The following is a 15426-nucleotide window of genomic DNA, read 5'->3' on the forward strand; positions in this document are numbered from 1 at the left end:
ATTTGGAAAAGGATAATGTTTTCTTACAGTACTTGGGTAATTACAAGATATTTCTTAAATGGTATTTTACTATGGAAAAATAATTTCTCTGTTATCCAGCAGGTTGAAACTGACTGAGGGAGGAGCTCCTCCCTCGGGAGCCCCACGGCTTCCACACAGCTATAGAGAGGGTACGGGCTTGCTGGATTGTTTCCCGAAGGGAGTTCCTTAAAAATATGTGGAATAAATTGGAAAAAAAGCTGTCCAGTGATTCTGCATATTTCTTTAGGAATAAACCAGCTATTTTTATGTTTCCATCTGTGTTCTGATTTTATGTTTAAAGGATGCATTAAACGTTTATTTTAACTAATTCCTTTCACATATCTTTACAAAAGTATTTAAAATACTTTAATACAGGAGATAATCAGGTTAGTAGAAGTAGGCTGTGAGAAATAAGGAATGAAAGGACCAGGAGACTAGGATGTTCGTTCCATCATGTTTTTTCCCCTATTGTGTGATGATCGGCAAGGTAACCCTCTCTAGGCCTCGTTTTCAAATCTGCACAGTGAGGAGATGGGGTTTTGTGGTCTCCATGGTTCTCTGCTCAGTTCTCTGTGAGAAATGATATGTAATGGAGCAATGGGCCATCCAGCCTTGTGTTTTGCCCTGGAAATGACAAAAAGAGGCACTGCCCTGCAAGTAGACGTTTGGGTTTTTTTCACAATGTGTTTTGAAGTTAAGTACCACTTTGATAAGAGAAACCTTGCATTTTGGATCCATGCTGGGCAATTCCATGATGCATTGTGGCCCAGAGTAGTTTACAGTTGATTAATTGCCTGTACTTAAGCCAGAGTAGCTAACATAGAGTGTTTACTAGGTGGCAAGCACTGTGCTAAGTGTTTCGCATGTATTACAGCGTTTGACCCACACAATAACCTTATGAGGTGGATTCTGTAATTATCATCATTTCACAGATAAGCCAATAAAATGTCTGCATGACTAAGACATTTACCCAAGTAAATGATTGCACAACTGAGTCCTGAATCAGGACTGTCCAATTTGGATACAGGACCACCCAGGAATACCCAGGACCACATCCTGTAATATGTTTTACATATGTGTGTCTACTCTGTACAGAACTGCTCTGCCCTTTGAAGATTTTTCAGTAGGAATGGAATAGCCACTCTACTTAATAGCAACAGCCATTACTTAATGAAGTCATCTGCAAATCATGAATTCCTTTCTTCCTTACCTCCTACTCTACTCTATAATGATTTAATTTGCTGGCATGAGACATTTAGATTAAAGTCTTTTTGAAGTTTTAAATGGAGTTCTTATCTGGAAGGAAAAACATTTCCTTTGTCATAGTTTTCGGTTAAGTTAGACTGTTATTGGTCATCTATGAGGTCTAATGCAATTTCCTTTTCATTCACATTTTTCTTCATTGAGTACACATAGCTCATTTAGTGTTTATTGCTAACATTTGCCAAACACTGTGAGTAAAATATTTGCCTCATTTAAATTGAATTTTGAATGTTTCCTTCTTGGTTATTGAGTAATTCCAGGCTTTTGGGTTCTCTGAATTTATGTTGACAGCTCCTTTCCTTTCAAAAAGAAATAGTCTGATCACTTATGTCATATGCTTTATTAACAAAATTTTTCCTAGGTCAAAAGAAAGTCAGAATATAATTGTCATCAGTAAATAGTTTGGTTTGGTTATTACATGTTGTTTTATTTGGGTCCTCTGGGAACTTGTAGGATCTCTGCATTAATAACTAGAACTGTTTTCTAGCAGATTTTTTGTGCTTTATTCTGAAAGGTCAAAGATATACACTAAATATACACCAACCAAATTTACACTACGGCTCCTAAGACCTTTAGCCTTGATATTCCATTTAATTAAAATTTATAATTAGTAGGCCTCATGTAGATTGAGCAGAAATAAAGTTTGTTTGACTACAGAATGAATATTTATTTTATTGAACCACATGGTACTGTATACTCACTAAGATTTCAAATGAGTATATTTAACCTTCTTAAGAGAAGTTTTCGTTACATTACCTTTATTGAACATGTTCTATGTGCCTAAAAATCTAATCATTATGGTGCTAAGCACTATGATGGCACAAAGAAAATTGCTTTATAGAGCTTAAGTGGAAGGTAAAAAATCTATTATACAATTAATGAACTGTATAGAAAAATCTATGAGTAAGAGTTGGAGTGTGTGTGTAAACTAGAACAGAGCAGTTGGCATATTCAAAGGAGAAAGAAAACTAGAAGAAGTGGAAATTAAGCTGACCCCTAAAAGCAGGGGGTATTTAGAAAAGTAGAGAAGGATGTTTTTGAGGGAATGGCTCAAGGCTGATAGTGGGATAGGATGAACAGCAAACATCTAAGCAAAGGCATTGCAGGAGGGAAAAATGCATCCTGTTATCTAGGCAATAAGAACAACCTTTGCTTCCCATTCAAGGTTCTTGCAGACTCTCAACCCCAGGCCTCTCCTGAAGTTCATACTCTGTGTCTTTTCTCCTGCGGTTCTCTCGCTGGATTGCTCTTCCTCGCCTTCACCAAATAGTCATTTTCTCCCCCAGCAGCCCTAGCACTTTTGTTGTCTGCCTGTCGCAGCATACCTCAAACTGCATTTCATTTCCGTTGTCCCCTCACCATTGAGACCTTCTTACAGGTAAGAACCACGTGGCATATTGGTAACCTCAGAACCCACATTATGCCTGGCCCCCAATAGCCTCTCGGGTAGATCATGTGTTTTACGGACAAGTGGGAAAACATATTTCTCTACCTACATTTACAATTAGCATCAGTAGAGCCAACAGTTATAGAAGTAAATGTTTTGTTTTGGTTTTTATTGTAGATTTAATGTGCCCTAAAGAGAGAAAGCAAGAAAGTCTCTTTTTTTCAAAACCTTTCATTATATAAAGACAAATTTTAACATCATTTTTAAGATTTTTTTTATGTTAACCCAGCAGACTTGTGTTTTGATTTTGGGTTTTAAAAGTCTTTCATATTTTAGTGTTTAAAAAAAAATACATGATTGCCCTCTTAATATGACTGTATGCTATGTTAGTTCAGAAAAATACCCAAGGCATATAAACTTGTTAAGTTGAATTGGAAGGAGGAAGAGTGAAAAGAGGTGAAAGGAAGAAAGGAATCAGGCCAGAGAAGAAAAAATAGAGACTGAGAAAGTTAAAATTCTTTCCTGGCGTAGAATATTCTCTGGAAGCCAGCCATCCCCAGCATTAGTCACCTTTGAACCCTTCCAGCCCAGGTTCCTGCTGTTTTCTACCTGAGACCCTGCCCACTCCTGACGGAGGCTGCAGGCTGTGTTTAGGCCCTAAGGCTCCTACAGCTGTGCCCCAGGCGTTCTTTGTGCCTCATACTGGGTTATTGTAGAATGAGGGCTGGGTTCCCATAATGGATCCATTTCAGTTGTTTATGTTCATTTAGAAGCTGAATTTAGCATAGTATGTATGTACCAAATGCTATCTTGGCATTCTATTAGGCTATACACGCCAGAAGAAAAACCAGGTTAGAAGAAACGTAGTGAAAGTTCTATTCCAGGTTCTTTGTTTGTTAAAAGAAAAAATTATTAAATAATTGAGCACTTGAGTCCTCAGTGGGAGGCAGGTTTCCTTAAGACATTTATAGTAAATGGACCCTAATGTCTAGCTTATGACTCCTTTGTTCCTGTTATTGTTTCTGATCTCTTGTGTGCCTCAAAGCTGGAGAAGTCAACTATAACTCTTTTTTTTTTTTTTTTTTTTAAGGAATAAGCTTTGGCTCCTCACTGAGCCTGTTTTGCCCCAAGCTATCCCATTTTAGTTCTAATTTTTTCCAGTTTCTTTCTTTTGGAGGAGATGGGAGGTTTCAAATCAAGATAATCAGTGGGCCTACTTCCTTTGGTGAAAACAAAACCTTCCAAGATGGTTTTGTGCCTGGCAAATACATGTAAAAACTATTTGAGATGAAACTTGCAGTTTATTTCTTTGAAGCTAGCCCCTAAAACTTGTCCCAGGTTTTACCTGGAGGCATCTTTAATTTGCTGAACCAAGAAAAACAGTCTTGTTTCTTAGGCAGCTAATTTGTAAAAGCTGCGTTTAGGCATTAGTGCTGTTACCCAACCAAAGTCTGTGTGCCCGATGTTCCGAAAGGCCAAAACTCAAAACATCAGGGTTTGGAGTAAGAAAAGGTTTGTTGATGGAGAAGGTGCCAACAGAGACGATGGGAGACCTAGTGGTGCCTCACATCCATTTTGCTGGCTGGACCAGGCCAAGAGTTTAAGGGCCTAGGGGAAACAGGTACGTGGAAGTGCTGAGTGGGCAAGTTTTAAATGGAGGTCTTGGAACTTGGGCGTTTATGGTAAAAGGGCATCAACACTGGATCTTCCTGAACAACGGACCGTTGGCTTCTGAACGGGCTTTGGTTTTCAAGTTCCAATTACATCCTGGTCCTTTGGTTCCGTGGTTGAGGAGCGGGCATAGGACTGTGGTTCTGGGTGCATCTGGAGGTCAGAATTCTCTCCTCTGCACATGCTTCAGCTGCATGACTTGTGGTTTGGGTCAGTTGTCTCTGAAAAGCAACGCAGCACCTACCTCATCAAACAGGATAGGGCCGTATTGAGCTGGTTCTGCATTTACAGTGCCTTATTCATCCCAAGTTACAAGCTCTTTAGGTCTTTCTGATGATGTCATCATATCGTAATGTGCATTTCTTGGATCTTTCTCCTTCCTCTGACATTAACAAGGGAAAATATTACCAGTTGTTAGCTGTCAGCCCTGGGTTTGCAGTGTCTTCCCATGGCCCCTGCTAGTGTTCTATTAACAAACACACCAAATGAGCCTGAAAATGTTTTATTCAGAGACTAAAAATAAAGTGTACCAGAATCATAAAGGCAATGGCAAAGGCAGATTTAGATTTGTTTTAACAGATGGCAGAGTGAAGAGAACCCTCTTCTGGCTCAGTACAATAGACTGTTACACCCAGGCCAGAGAATAACATGGGGCCAAGTACTTCGTGCCTAGGGATCCACTATGATATTAATATATAAACACATGAAAGTCTATATATTGTCTTCCAGAAGGTAGTTTTGTCACAAATGATTTTCTGATATTCATTCTGCTGAGAGACTGCATAACCTTTAAACAAAGTCTCGAATGATTTCACTAATTATTCTTGTTGGTACTTTCTAATACTGACTTATAAGTACTTGTTATTTATTGTTACTGTCCTATAATTATTAAATACTGTTTATATCAGGAATCAGCAAACTTTTTCTTAAAGGACCAGACTATAAAGGTTATAGGCTTTATAGATACTTATATAACCATTTAAGATGGAAAACCTTTCTTCGTTTGTGGGCTGTGGTTTGCCAACCTCTGGTCTTTCTGATCTCCTGGTAAGTCCTGTCTGGTAGCTGTCCCTGCACACACACTTACTTCTGCAATTATTGATCCTGTACTGTTTCTCTGACATCAAGAATGTAAATATGAATGTAAAGACAGTTCCTCTCCTAAAAGATGTCACGTTTGTACAAATTGGCAGCTACAAAATAGTCATGGGGATATAAAAGTACAGTGTATGGAATATAGTTAATAATATTGTAATAACTATGTATGGTGCCAGAATGGTACTAGACTTAACCACAGGGATCACTTCATAAATTACAAATGTCTAACTGCTATCCTATCCACCTGAAACGATAATATAAGAGTGTTGAATGTCAGCTGTAATTGAAAAAGAAAAAAGAATTCTGGCTTAGGGCATTATTATTCCTCAAGCAGTGTTGCAGAGCATTACATGTGTATCCTGTATATCCATGTTTGTTATATCAAAGGGAAATTAGTACTTTTCTATTTTATCATGTCCATAATTTCAAATTTTATATTACAAAATTAACACCTCTGCCAAAACAATTATCTGAATTAAAATCTTACTAATTTAAAGATTTAGTATGTTTTTTCCCCTTTTTTTTTAAATTAACTTGGGGTAGTTTGTCCAGGTGAGGTGTTACAAAAACATTTATACAACTAATGCAATACAGATTTGGGGGGAAAGTGTGGTGAGAAACAGTAATGCCTCATTAAAAGATCTGCTTCAGTAAGTTGTGTGTGTCCTAGGCGTGATGTGGCACAGACCTAATCGCTATATAGAGATTTCCTGTTTATATAATACACCGAGACGAGATATTCAATAAGTAATCCTTTGTGACTCTAATCTTTATGTGTGTTCTGATGTTGCTTTCCTCTATGTTAATCAATGTTCTAAATGCTTTAGGCTTTATCAGTAAGAAAAGATATTTCTGAAGACACTGAGGATAATGCAACTAAAATAATTTAAGGAAGCAGTGCACCCTGTGATAAAATGCAATCTTTAAAATGCATGTTTCTTTGAAGAGCAGTTTTTTAAAGGAATCTCAAAAGGTTTTAATTTGAGGTTAATGAGGGGTAAATGTTTCAAAAAATTATTTTTTTTCGTTGTAATCACCATGTGGTTGTAACCACCATGTATTTCAGCGGTTGGTTATTGTCTCAGTTTCTAAGTAGCTCACATTTGAAGTAGGTGAGAAGTCAGAAGTACTATGTAGAATTTGCCTTAAATACTTGTTAATTTTGGTTTTCTTTAAACTGTTCAAAACATTTATGTTGAGGTGTATGTATATATATATGTATATATATGTAGTTATGTTGAGGTGTATATATATATGTATATATACGTATATGTGTGTGTGTGTGTGTGTGTGTGTGTATATATATATATATATATTCTGTAAATGTACATACAGTAGAAACCTTTGACTTATTCTTTGGAGATGATGGGTTCAGGGCAGCCTGACCCAAAATATGGCACTTTGACATATTATTTTGAATTAAAGTTACTTGAGCAACAGCCAGTGCAAGAATACTGACCTTCCTTTGTCCCCAGGAAAGCAGGAAAAAAATCTCCCATGTGAAGGTATCCTCCCTATCCCAAGAAGCAGAAGGCATCCTTATCTCCAGAGATAGGGGATTCAAGGCTGCAAAAGCTGTAAAAACGGATGTTGCTACTTCTTTTTTAATTTGCTACCCTAAGCAAAAACCAGAGATAGGGGATTCAAGGCTGCAAAAGCTGTAAAAACGGATGTTGCTACTTCTTCTTTAATTTGCTACCCTAAGCAAAAACCCTTTGTTTTGTCAAATCTCAAAAAATAATAGTTTCTTTCACTTGACTCAATCTAGTGTTCTAGATTTCTTTATTTATAAATATATTATATAGAAACAAACCATATAGGGATGGATCATAAATAGGAAATATAATGTTAAATTTCAGTTTCATCTTTTGCCCTCTACAAATAAGCAAGAGAAATTCAGAACATACTGAATCTATTGTTTATCCCTTTTATCCTTCAAAAAATGTTTCAGTATCTCTTGGCCAAAAAAGTTGTGTGCGTGTGTGTGTTTCACAAAATTAATTATATCGTTCCTTACAGCCAGTACATTTAGTTCATAGCTAAACATTTTAGCTGTTCACTAGCATGCTCTTCTATAACTTGTAAAGACTGTAAATGTCTCAGTCTCTCCTGAATTATGTTCTGACATAGAAACAACAGCGGCGCTTAACTGGAGGCTGATGGTGGAGATGTTTGCATCCCCGCACCTCTCATCACCATGGACAACAGCTTTGGAAACTCTAGCCACAAATCATCCAAACTGTAGTGATACAGTTAAGAAAAATGCTTACTTATTCTGTGATAATAGAAATAGTGATGTGGCTCAATTGTCTATTAAACTAAAAAAGTATTTTTAATATTCATTTTGTCTTTTTTTTTTTTTTTTTTTTTACCATTAGAGGCCCCTAAATCCTGAATCATGTTTGATATATGCGGGTCATTTTATGTGCACATCAGACTGTCCCAACACTTTGCTGTTATTCCCAGGACTCTATATTAACCAGTTGTTTTAAAATGTAGCAAAGCTAAGCTTTTATTCTTTAGAACTACCATTTTAGAAAGTTTACTTTTAATCTCATCTAGACGCAGAAACTACTGGCATCTAAGGATGTTAGAAGGGTGGAAAGGCCAGGAAAATGAGTTACATAAAGTGGCAGTGAAATAGAATTCCTTTGAGGTTAAGTGAAAACACAGGCTACTTTGTGAGTTGAGAACAAACAAGGCCATTCCTTTCTTTCCACCTTACGTCTAAATTCCCTGTCTTGTTGAGTCAATGTTAATCTGTCAGTATCATAATATAATTAAACATGATTATTTTTTTCCATAGGGGTCAAAAGATGAAGGTATTTAAGATAGGGTGACTTTGATAGGGTAATTTTTTTTGTCACACAGGTTATATGTTACAAATCATAGTATTACTTTGAATATAAATAAACACAAATATTTCTGTGTATGCCTCTGCACCTATTTAGGTATTCATTCATTGAACACCTACTCCATGTCAAGCAGAAAGATGTACTCCCAACCTTTAGGACTTTACAGCCTGTTTGGGGAGATTATTCAATTGACAATTATAATTCAATGTTACTTTGTTTAACCTAACTCTTCTGTTGGTTCAGTAGCTTGATTTATTTCAATAAAAAGATGAGTGTATGTTATAGACAATACTGTATTACAAACTTAAAAATTGCTAAGAGACTAGATCTTAATTGTTCCCATTACAAAATAGAAATGATAATTATGTAACATGATAGAGGTATTAGCTAAGCTACAGTGCTAATCATGTTGCAGTATATAAATGTAGCAAATCAACACATTGTACAGCTTAAACTTGCATATTACATGTCAAGTGTATCTCAGTAAATATAAATTTTTAAAAAGATGAGTTTGTATTTGTATGATTGCATCTCCTATTCCTTTAATAATTTGAGGTTACAAGAGGGATGAAAATATTTCCCCAACAGTCAGTGGTCTCTTACAGTAATCTATTGAGTACGTGTACAGGGTTTATCTTTTTTCAGTTTGTTCACTTCAGTTCTGACTTGTGAAAACAAGGACACCCCTATTATTACCTCAGAGAATAATTTTCCCCACCTAAACTATTATGCTTGTACTCTTGTGCATTAGGCTTATTAAAGGATACTAAAAAATTAATGTTGACAAGAATTTTTAAATACAGCTTTTAAAGGTACATGCTTTTTTTAAATTTCGTTTGGAAATGGGACAGTAACATTTTAACAGTAATTTATATTTTGATCACTAGGTGGCACTAAACACATATGTATAGCTAAGAAAAAAATTAGCCTTTTTCTCAGCAGTTGTATCTGAATACAAAAGATTAAGTATGTAAATGTTTTCAGCATTATAGACTATAAATCTTTTGTTATCCAGCCCAAAAAATCCCTATTGCTACAAAAGCTGTGTTTTTCTGGGCAAAATAATCTCACGTGTGACTCTTTGAGTTATAATAAATTCTGAGACAGCTTCTGCCACTACTTTGATAGTCACTCATCAAACTATTCTAAGCTACTCAACTGTATTATATTCTCTTTCTTAAATTAGCCCTATCTTACTAGTACCCCTTTTTTTACCTGAAAAACAGAAGATCTATTTTAATATTTTTAAGCTTTGGGGATAAAAAAAACTTTTAAAAATTACATAGCATTGCATTACATAGCTATACATTACATAGCTTGTAGGATATTGAGAGATCCTAGAGATTTACACATAAATGTCCCTGTAAGGCAGAATACAAGAAGAGCACAAATTGTTTTTGTCTTGGTCTCCTGATGTCTAAATATTATTCTCATAGTATAACATATTCTTTTATATTCTTTTGGTCTTGTTATGATTTATTCTTACAATGTATTATTTTCTGAAGGGAGATCCTCCATGTTGCAAATAACTGATATCCTTAATATTTAAGTTACTGTTAAATTATTTCACTTGACCAGACGAAGTCCAGAATTTGGGTGGTACTTCCAGCAGTGGTTAATTCAGTTTCTTAATCAGAGACCCAGTGATCCCATCAGGGCAAAGATTCCTTTCAGATTAACACTTGGCCATCACTGGTATGTCAGACTTGCACTTCTTGTTGAAGATAGCAGCCACCGTTCTAGGTAGGTAGAACATGTAGTGATAGCGAAGTCCAGAATGGGAGAAGGGCTGTGTCCTTTTATGTGGATTTATCAGCAGCACACAGGACTCCAGTGACCCCCAGCAGAGTTCTCAAGCCTCTTGGCCATGGCTGGGTCTCCTGCGGGGTCCTAAACAACTTACTGGCAGGGGAAGGAATTGCCATGATAGGTTAGGCTGATAGAGACTCACGCCCACCCAGAGCACCCAGCCCCTCAGAGAAAGATAAAACCTCAAAAACAAAATCAGAGTGTTTTCTAACAGAGGAGAGGGGGAGTGGATTTGGGCAGGCAGATGACAGTATTTGCTACTATTTCTGGTTTTGTTTCATTTTTCTTTTCATTTTTTGCTTAGAGACTCTTTCCTGTCATGTTATTCTTGAAGTGTACCTCATTTCTGTTAGTTCAAGTGTTTGATGCTGTACAGAATTGCAGGTGTAGCCTATACCTGTTGCGGAGTTTATCATTCAGGACAAGCTTGTTCACCCCTTGTTTTGTCTATGCAAGTGTTCTTTTCTAGCAGTTAAAGAAAGTGAGAACTTGGGTTCTCTTTAACTGCGTAGTAGTGCTGTCATGCCCAGAGAACTGCATCTCTAAAATGTTTTATAAATCTAGTAGCATTTATACCACATCTTCAGTTGTCTGCTAAGTACCCACAACTTTCTAGGCATCGGGTCAGGCACTGTAAGTGCGTCTGACCAGGACTATGTCTGCCTTGGAGCTCAGCCTAAACACCCAAAGAATCCTGGCTCAGTGATTCAGGTGCTTCAACTCACGAGGTGTGATCACAAAATATGATGAATGTTTAAATTTAAAAAAATTATTACAGTAAAAGACACATTGCCATTAATCCCCCTGCAAAACACTCCCCCTCACTTCGAACACACTTAAACCATCATTCTTGCCACTTTTTGAAGCAGTTCTGGAAGTCCTCTTTCATGAGTGTCTTTAGTTGCACTGTCGTGGCTACCTCGATGTCCTGAATCATTTTGACTTTGGGGAAGAGCCAGAAGTCACATGGTGCCAGATCCAGTAAATAAGGTGGATGAGGACACACCGTCATGTTTTTATTTGACAGAAATTGCCGTATACCAGAAGCAATGTGTGACATGGAGCATTGTCATGATGGAGGATGATTTACGGCACACTATAAAACACATCTCAACTGTAGCTCACACCCGACTGACTGCATCATCAAACAGCTTGAAACTTGTCACACAGTGTTACTAAGGTTCAACACACCACTTCACAAATTGAAGATCCCTGCTTTCCATTGGATGGCACTCGGCAGCAGCATTCACTGTAATTTTTTATCACACCGTATACATTGTCAACTGCTATGCCCTTTGGCCTGTTCTGGCTTGTTTTTCCATTTGCGATCTCAGCATCTCTCAGAGGCTCTTCTAGTCTGAGTTCTAGCTGAAGCAACACTAATGTGACTGAGGAGGAACCCAGCTCCCTTCTTGCTGCTTCATGCTAAAGACGTGTTCATAGTGTATTCTCTGCATATTTATTTGTTATCTGTATTCAGCAAATATTGCTGAATGAGTGAAAGAATATTTACTAATCAATTGATATTTGAAATGCAGTAAGGTTTTCTCTAATTTGAGAATGCTGATTATATGGTGTTTGTTATGTTATGCAGTATCAGTCTTGTCAAGTAGCCAACAAATACAACTGAAATTTTCGGTCGTCATTATGTTTTTTAAGTAAAGGATCAGAAGTGTTCTTAAAAAACAGTACTAACTACTAGATTGTTTTTATCTATAATTTTGAGAAAGGTTAACTTGTTTGAGAATACAGAGTCAGAAAAAAAAAAAGAATCTTGATATTTTTATTTTTCAGAAAACTGTGGAATATATTTTCCTGAAATAAAGAGAGATCCAGGCAGGTATTTACACAGTTGTCCCGAATCTGTAAAAAAGTGGCTTTGGCAGCTAAAGAATGCTGGGAAAATTCTTGTGTTAATCACCAGTTCTCACAGTGATTACTGTAGACTGCTCTGCAAGCATATCCTTGGGTAAGTGATGAGACATTCCGTTTTCTTGATCTTATGATACCCTGACAGCAGGTTAGATCAGTGCTTTTTGGAAATGCCACACCATTATCTTGTCATTGTGTTAAACAATGAGTTTAACAATGGTTGTTTCTCATAACAGTCCTCAACATCTAGTGACAGCAACACACCCCAAGTGCATTTGAGCGAAGCAGTGTTACTGGGGTTCGGGATGCTCATAGCCCGCTGATGGTCTGGGCGTGGAGGGAACACGTGCTTCAGGCCGGCCTCCGTGAATTTGGTTTCTCAGCTCAAGTGATTATTGAGGGACACGGAGTTGGAGAGGATACTCCCTGACAGTGACGGGGGTACAGCCCCTCTGTAGCCTTTTCAGTGTGGAGCCATGTGCTTCACCATTTAGCCCAGGGGAGGATTACCATCCATGAAAATCAAGGCAGTGTAAATGCATGGACTTGAATATAAGACAGACATGGTTCAAGCCCCACCTTGCAACTTACTGTGTGACCTGGCGCAGGTTCTAGAACCTCACTAAGCCTTGATTTCTTCCCCTTAAAAGTGGGACAGTAATACCCTACAGATATGAATGGAAGTTTAAATAGCATAATACAGGTAAAGTATCAGGCAGAGTATTTGGTAAGTTTCAGTAAGTGTTAATAGGTATTTGTGTCATTCTTCTGGGCAATACCAGGGAATCTCCATGGTCAGAGCAAGATTCTAAAATGGGCTATTAGCTCTCCTTAATGTTTTCTCAGATTTCAGCAAATACTTAATTGCCATGAGTATAAAGCAAGTTTTAGCTTCAAAACTAACGTCTGGCTGACCTCCTTAGCCTCTGGTTTCGTGTTCCCCAGCACATGTGGGTTTAGATTGGTCTGTGGTATACTTACAGTCTCTGAGTGGATGTTGTAGTTTCTGAATAATGCATGGGCTTACGATCCTTGAAGTGAATTAAAGCTGAAGTCCTGGATGCCTTAGAAGGTGCCTCATCTAAGACCTTTGCACTCTTGGTAGTGGAACCAGGCTTTAGAATAAACACTGGAGTCTTCATCTCTTTTCCACTAGCATAAGTAACGTAAGTTTTTTCTTCCTATCTTAATTTCTCTTTAGTACAGTTTTGATTTGTAAAAGTATTTGGGAATGTTGGGTAAATACAGAGGGTGCCAAAAAAATGTATATACATTTTAAGGAAAAAGCTGTGTTAAAATTGTAATACTCAATCGATGCTGTTAACAAAAGATGAATACAAGTCACGTGTATACATTTTTTTTGCACCCCCGATATTGTGTCCCCAATGCAACAGTGAGTCCCTCAGGAGCAAGGACTACCATTCCTTTGCCATCCCGAACAATCCTAAATATAGAATTGAATACAGACTACAAAACAATTATTGTTGTTATCTAAAAACTGTCACATCATATGACCACTAATTTTCAAAATAAAGTATGTTCTTTACATTTTGAATACTTTCTGAAAGATGTCACCTGATTTGATGTAATGCTAGATTTCCGCAGGACCCATGTAACACAAAAAATTATTAATAACTTCAAGCTAATAAATCCAGACAAATTTCCAGACTCAAATATGAAGACATAGCTTGTGACTATTTCTAGCTATTAGAAACTACTGAATGCACCTACCATGACTGTTACCATCTTGAGAAAGCTGAGAGCCTAGAGTTAATGAGTTAATGTGCTCTTTCTTTTCTTACGTTGTACTTCAAGGCGGTGTCAAGAATACTAGTGCTAAACCACTTTCTATTTCCAGGGTAAGACTCACCTTAAAATGTATGAAAGCATATAAAAAGTTAATCAAAAGATAAGAAATGATGCTGTGGCCAAATAGACAGGCAAAGATTAAGTTCTGTTTTATATAGACCATTTCTAATTCCTTAAAATAAATGTATGAAAAATGTATTGCTTTTTAGGAATGATTTTGCAGATCTTTTTGACATTGTGATTACAAATGCACTGAAGCCTGGTTTCTTCTCCCATTTACCAAGTCAAAGACCTTTCCGGACACTCGGTAAGTTACGCTTTGTATTTTTCTTCTGTAAGATTTGTTCATTTAGTTATTCAATAAATGATCTGTTGGCTAACCCATGGGCAAAGCACTGTGCAACAAAGGGAGCAAAAGAGGCCCCATGTCTTCTTTCCTCTCATGCGGGGGAGAAAGAAGATAATAAACCTATGTTTGTATTAAATTTTACTCCACCACATTGTATCATAATTACTTGTTTGTCAGTCTCTCCCTGACTTTAAAAATGAAGGGCATGGATTTCACCTTAGGTTTTAGGGCCTAAATAAATGTTTCAATAAATATTTGAGGGATGAATTAATTGTAATAAGTCAGAATGGGTGATTTTCTAGAACAAAGGTACTTATAGAATTCATGAGGATCATAGAAAACAAAGCAGTCCTCTCTGGGGAACAGGCACAGCCTTCAAGGGAGAGTAGTTAGAATTGTCACACATATAGAAGAGGATGGTGGAGAGGTGGCATGGAAAGTAAACAAATTTTTCAGATGAAAAAGAATGAGAATAGCAGGGGGAAGGGTGCAAAAGGAGAAGAGATGAAGAAGTACAAGTTGCCAGTTACAAAAATTCACAAGGATGTAAATACAGCATAGAGAATATAGTCAATAATATTGTAATAACTGTGCATGGTATCAGATGGGTGCTAGATTTATTGGGGTGATCACTTCCTAAGTTATATAAATGTCTAATCACTGTGTTATATACCTGAAACTAATATAATATTGTATGTCAACAGTAATTGAAAACTTTTTCAACTTAAAAAAATAAAATAAATTAAAGCTGTTATATCACCTTAAATGTAACAAATGAAATTTAAACTCTAGCAATTTGACTATCCATTTCAAAAGACTGATGAACAACTGGTTCAGAATGGTCAGAGATTTTCTCATGTTTTTTCCTTGAACTTATTTTCCTTTTTACTTTCACCACAATTTTTTTTTTTACTTTTATTTTGAAATATTTATAGATTCATAGGAAGGTGCCAAGAAATATACAAGGAGGTCCCATGTACTCTTCATCCAGAGTTCCCCAACATTAGCATGTTGTATAACTAACAACAGCTCAACACCAAAACCAGGAAATTGACATTTGTACAACCCAGAACTTATTCATATTTCACCAGTATATGTGCACTCATTTTGTGTGTGTGTATACAAGTGTGTGTGTGTGTGTGTGTACTCTCTGCAATGTTATTTTTAGAAAAAGAAGATTGAGAATCGCTGACTATGACAGTTGTGATAAGCGCTATCTGAAAGCTTGTTGAATAAATATATAAAAGAATAAAAGCATAGCCTGATGAGGAAAGAAGAAGTTACAGGTTTAG

At 36.8% G+C, this 15426-nt stretch overlaps 1 protein-coding gene across 3 annotated transcripts in view; it reads left to right on the forward strand.

The window, feature by feature from the left end:
• The window catches only part of NT5DC1 (5'-nucleotidase domain containing 1), a 125086-nt gene that overhangs the window by 86309 nt on the left and 23351 nt on the right, over nucleotides 1-15426 (forward strand). For all 3 annotated transcript variants that reach the window (XR_012496720.1, XM_019741343.2, XM_019741344.2), the window contains exons 7-8: nucleotides 11899-12073; nucleotides 13995-14092. Coding sequence is in view for 2 of the 3 variants with exons in the window: in XM_019741343.2 (XP_019596902.2) it covers nucleotides 11899-12073; nucleotides 13995-14092 (273 nt within the window). In the remaining variant the exon portion in view is untranslated. The remainder of the gene's footprint in view (nucleotides 1-11898; nucleotides 12074-13994; nucleotides 14093-15426) is intronic.

Source organism: Rhinolophus sinicus, linkage group LG05 (assembly GCF_036562045.2).
Source record: "Rhinolophus sinicus isolate RSC01 linkage group LG05, ASM3656204v1, whole genome shotgun sequence".
NCBI lineage: Eukaryota > Metazoa > Chordata > Mammalia > Chiroptera > Rhinolophidae > Rhinolophus > Rhinolophus sinicus.